The following is a 4,607-nucleotide window of genomic DNA, read 5'->3' as shown; positions in this document are numbered from 1 at the left end:
CCCCGCCTCCAGGAGCTCGCGCGGGACGCGCGCGGCTGCGAGCAGCTCTACATCCTGCTGGACTGGGCCGCCAATGTCTACGGCAGGTGAGGGTCCCGGGCAGCACAGAGGGGCGGGCCCCTTCCCCCTCCCTTTCCTTCCTGGGCGAGGGCTGGTGAGAGTCCCGCAGGCCTCTGGCATCCTTTCCTGCGGTTCTAGGCCATGGTGTGCTCACAAGGGGCCACCCAGGCGCCGGCTCCCGAAACTGGAGAGCGTCAGGGGGACTCCTACCTGGGCAGGGAACCCCGCTAGAGGGCCTCTGCTGGTCCCCAGGGCGCCTCTACTAGTAAGTGACTTAGAGAAGGGCACCCTCCAGGCAGGACACAACCGCGGGCTCACACTGCTCGGCGTGGGTGGGATGTTACCCAAACGCTCTCCTTTGGATGCCCCGGAGGAGCAGGCACAGGCCGGCCACTCCGGCTCTGCAGTGTGATGGGCGGGTCGCCTCTGCGCTGAGCGCCCGCAGCCCACAGCGGGAGAGCGCGTGGGAGGAGGGTCCTGGGCGCGGTACGGGTTCTCGGAGAGACACTGGCCCCTCTCTGGGCTTCCCTGGGGTGGGCTGGATAGCGACAGGTGCCTGAGCTGAGTGGCACTGGGGCGCTTAGAGCTCCGTTTGGGGTGTACTCCGACCATGAGGGTAGAGGTCACTTCCGAGGCAGCCTGGCCAAGGTCCATGTGGAAGCCGTTCCTATGCATTCTGTGCGCACACAGCTGATTGGGCCGGTGCCAGGAAGCCCGGCGGGGAGAAGCTTGGGGGTGAGGTGGTGTTGGAGGGCGGGGTGGAATGTGTGATTGGAGACTCAGGTTTGGGGCACTGCGGTGATGGTGGTGATAGTGTTACCCTTTGAGCCCGGCCAGAGGGGCGTGGGGTGGGGGGCAGCCGCTGCCTCATCACCCCCTCCTCCCTTCCAGTCCTAATTTCCTGGGCGCCCCGGACCTGACTCTGTCCACGGAGCCGCTGCCCCCACTCCTGGCCCCAGAAGTGTGGGCCCAGCTGGAGAGCGATTACACCAGCTTTCTAGAGGTGAGGCGGGGCGGGGCTAGACGATAGGGGCGGGGCTAGATGGCAGGGGCGGGGCTAGACTATAGGGGGCGTGGCTAGACAGCAGGGGGCGGGCGTAGGATAGCAATCCAAGGCTCCCCGCGGCCTGAGCCCTGGCGAGGTGGCCCTTGTCCCCAAGGACGCGCGGTGCGGCTCCTGAAGTAGGGGACACCCGATCTCCTTCCGGCAGGGTCTCACCGCGCCCTCTCCCCGCTCTCCCTCCCACCCCCCCAGACCAAGATCGCCAGCTGCTTCGAGAGCATCCTGCAGTTGGAGCAGAGCCGCTGGGCAGCCGCCGTGGACCCAGAGGTGCTGCAAGGCCGGTACCACTCGTCGCTGTCCATCGACGTCCACATGGTGCGGCCCGGGATGGGCTGAGGAGGGGACCTGTGTTTGGAAGTAGGGACACCCAAAGCTATAAAATCCAGTACCCCCCCCTCCCCCACTCAGACGAGAGCTTGAAGGCCCACGTGGGGCGGGATGGGGTCCCCTGGTCGCATGGCCAGGCAGGGAACGCCAGGCCACAGCTCCCAGTTGGCCGTGGTGTGGGGCGTTGGGAGGGTTGGCCTCCACGTGAGGCGGCTGGAAGCTGGAGCCCAGATGTGAGACAGCAGGGCGGGCTGGAGCCACTAGCTGGGGCCTGGGGGTCCAGGGCTCAGAGGCGGGCTCAGCGCGTGGCCTCGCTCCTAGCTGGTGGCAGAGCACGTGAAGGCGGCGGGGGCCATCTCCGCGGAGCTGGAGGCCACCACCTTGCGGATCTGCGCGCGGGCGCTTGGCCTCTTCCTGCCCAGGTGCGGGCCGTCCTCGGCCAGGGCGGGTGGGGGTAGTGGCCAGGCCGGTGTGGATGGTGTCTCCCCGGGGGAGAGCCCATCCTGTTTGCTCAGAGTGGGAGGTCCGGATACGTGGGAGGGAGGAGCCTCATCCCGAGGCCCGAAGCTTGGATGGGACTCGAGGGGAGGGTGGTTCTGAAGGGCAGGAGGACCCGGGTCTTAGCGCGGCCAGGAAGGCTCCCCAAGGCCTCTGCGTACCCGCCCACAGGTTTGAAAAGACTTTTCTGGAGTCGGAGGCGGTGAGCGAGCCGCACCTGGGCGCCTACATCAACGCCTGCGAGGAGCTCAGGTGGGTCTCCCGCTCCTCCTCGGCGCGGTGCCCAGCACGGTCAGCAGGGGGCGCGCGAGCTCTGGAAATCGGGGCACTGAAGGTGCACGCAAAGGAGACAAATTTGCAAAAAGGGGAATTCCCGGGAGGCCGCCTGGGCACCGCGGAGCCGAGTTCCGGGAAGAGATGCAGAGAGTTCCAAGGCTGAGCAGAGGCTGAGAAGTTCCAGCCTCTGGTTTCTGTCTGTTGCCAATCCGGTCCACATCCTGCCAATGTGGACTCCATTGCTTTCCTCCCTGCATCCCAGCAGCCCTCGTTCTCTTTAGAACACGCCCTTTTCTGGGAAGCGGGGCTGTGCTGGGAGTGGGGCCTGGGTCCCTCTGCCCCCAGAAGCCAGAGGCCCTCCCTCTGGGCTGGCAGTGCTGCCCCCATTCTGTGCCTTCAACCCTAGGCCAAGGCTCAGTGTGCTCCGTTGTGGAGGGACCAGCGGCTGCAGGGCAGCCAGCAACGGTGGACGCAGACGCTGAGCCGTCCCGGGTTCAGAACCCGGCTCCACCACTTGCAGGCTGTGGGCCTTGAGATGAGTCACTTCCGCTTTCTGCGCCTCCTTTCCTGACCTGCCCCGTGGAGGTCAGACCACTGCTCCCTGGGACTCAGTGCCCTCGAGGGCCCGTGCATAGTGGCTTCAGGAATCCTTGTGATGTGCCAGGCACTGTGCCAGTGCTTTACCCACCTGGTGCCTTTCATCCCGAGGGTGGCGTCCCCATGTACAGATGGAAAGGAGAGGCTTAGAAAAGAAATGCCACTTGTCTATCGTCTGCAGCCAGTACGTGCTGCAGCCGGACTCGGAACCAGGCCTGTCTGAATCCAAAGCAAGACCACAATGAGACCACTCTCTTGTCTCTAATCTGGGTCCAGCTTGTCCGGGCGGCCCCAGGGAACATTCTCTGCACCTTGGTGGGCAGGTAGCCCCTGGCCCAGCCCCTGATGGCATGTTAGCCCGCCCTTCTGTGTCCCTGTCCTGGGGCCTGGGCATAGCCTGGCCCTCAATTGCCTCCACACTGAAATGGGCATTGGCACCTGCAGGGAGGCGGTCACGAGACTCCAAGAAGGGCCCCTGGGCCAGGCTGGGCTGGGCTGCACTCTCCCGGAGGGATGGCGGGTTGGCCTAGAGCTGCCGCAGGGGAGCTCTGCGTGCAATGGGCCACGCCCGTGCCCCTGACCTGCGCTTCCATGACTGGCTCCTGGGGCTTTGGTGCTGTCCCCTCACTTGGCTCTGCTCCCAGGGTTACTACCTGTGTGGCCTAGGCCCTTGGCATTATAGTCTAAGGCAGCGGTTCTCAACCTGTGGGTCGCGAACAATGAAAATACATCCTGCATATCAGATATTTACATTACAATTCGTAACAGTAGCAAAATTACAGTTATGAAGTAGCAACGAAAATAATTTTATGGTTGGGGGTCACCACAACATGAGGAACTGTATTGAAGGATCGCGGCATTAGGAAGATCTAAAGCAGTGGTTCTCAACCTTGGCTGCACATTAGAATCACCTGGGAATCTTTTTAAAATCCTGATTTCATTTGATGCGTGCAATGGGCCACGCCCGTGCCCCTGACCTGCGCTTCCATGACTGGCTCCTGGGGCTTTGATGCTGTCCCCTCACTTGGCTCTGCTCCCAGGGTTACTACCTTGTGTGGCCTAGGCCCTTTGCAGTCTAAGGGAGTGAAGTTGCATGGCACCTAGCCTGCATGACAATGTGCAGCCAAGGTTGAGAACCACTGGTCTAAGGGAGTGAAGTTGCATGGCACCTAGCCCGCATGCATGCCGGGCCTTGTCCCGCACCCTTGCTACTTTGTAACCTGTCCTGGCCCCTCCGCAGGACCAACCTACTGGCCAGGTTCCCAGGAGCCTTCACGGAGCTGGAGCAGCCCCTCGTGGCTGCCACCTGCATCTTCCAGAAGCGGCTGCTCCAGGGTTTGCAGCACAATGTGCAGGTGAGTGGCACGGGCCCTCTCTGCCTACTTTCCACACCCAGGGGATGCCTGTGGGCCCTGGGCCCCAAGTCACAGCATTCATTACTCCAGGGGCAGTTTTAGGGGTGGTGTGGGGCAGGTGACCCAGACAAGGTCCCAGCTGGGCAGGGATGGTCAGTCTCCACTTCCTGGAGACTGTAGGTCAAGAAACCAGGCCTGCCCGGCTGGCATGGCTCAGTGGTTGAGCATTGACCTAAGAACCAGGTCAAAGTTCGATTCCGGGTCAGGGCACATGCCCAGGTTGCAGGCTTGATCCCCAGAGTGGGGCCTGGAGCAGGCAGCTGATCAATGATTCTCTCTCATTGATGTTTCTCTCTCCCTTTTCCTTCCTCTCTGAAATCAATAATATACAGTGGGGCCTTGACTTATGAGTGTCCCGACTAACGAGTTTT

General features: G+C 62.7%; 1 protein-coding gene across 1 annotated transcript in view; it reads left to right on the top strand.

Annotated features, from left to right (window-relative positions):
• The window catches only part of EXOC3L4 (exocyst complex component 3-like 4), a gene marked incomplete at its 3' end in the record, with an annotated part of 9,629 nt that overhangs the window by 4,100 nt on the left and 922 nt on the right, over nt 1-4,607 (top strand). The window contains exons 4-9 of the mRNA XM_014531619.1: nt 8-86; nt 952-1,063; nt 1,316-1,438; nt 1,772-1,872; nt 2,120-2,200; nt 4,062-4,176. Coding sequence (XP_014387105.1) covers nt 8-86; nt 952-1,063; nt 1,316-1,438; nt 1,772-1,872; nt 2,120-2,200; nt 4,062-4,176 — 611 coding nt within the window. The remainder of the gene's footprint in view (nt 1-7; nt 87-951; nt 1,064-1,315; nt 1,439-1,771; nt 1,873-2,119; nt 2,201-4,061; nt 4,177-4,607) is intronic.

The sequence above is a fragment of the Myotis brandtii genome, unplaced genomic scaffold, assembly GCF_000412655.1.
Source record: "Myotis brandtii unplaced genomic scaffold, ASM41265v1 scaffold819, whole genome shotgun sequence".
NCBI classification, from domain to species: Eukaryota; Metazoa; Chordata; class Mammalia; order Chiroptera; family Vespertilionidae; genus Myotis; species Myotis brandtii.
Note: the sequence above shows the minus strand (reverse complement) of the source record. Positions and strands in the feature narration are given on the sequence as shown.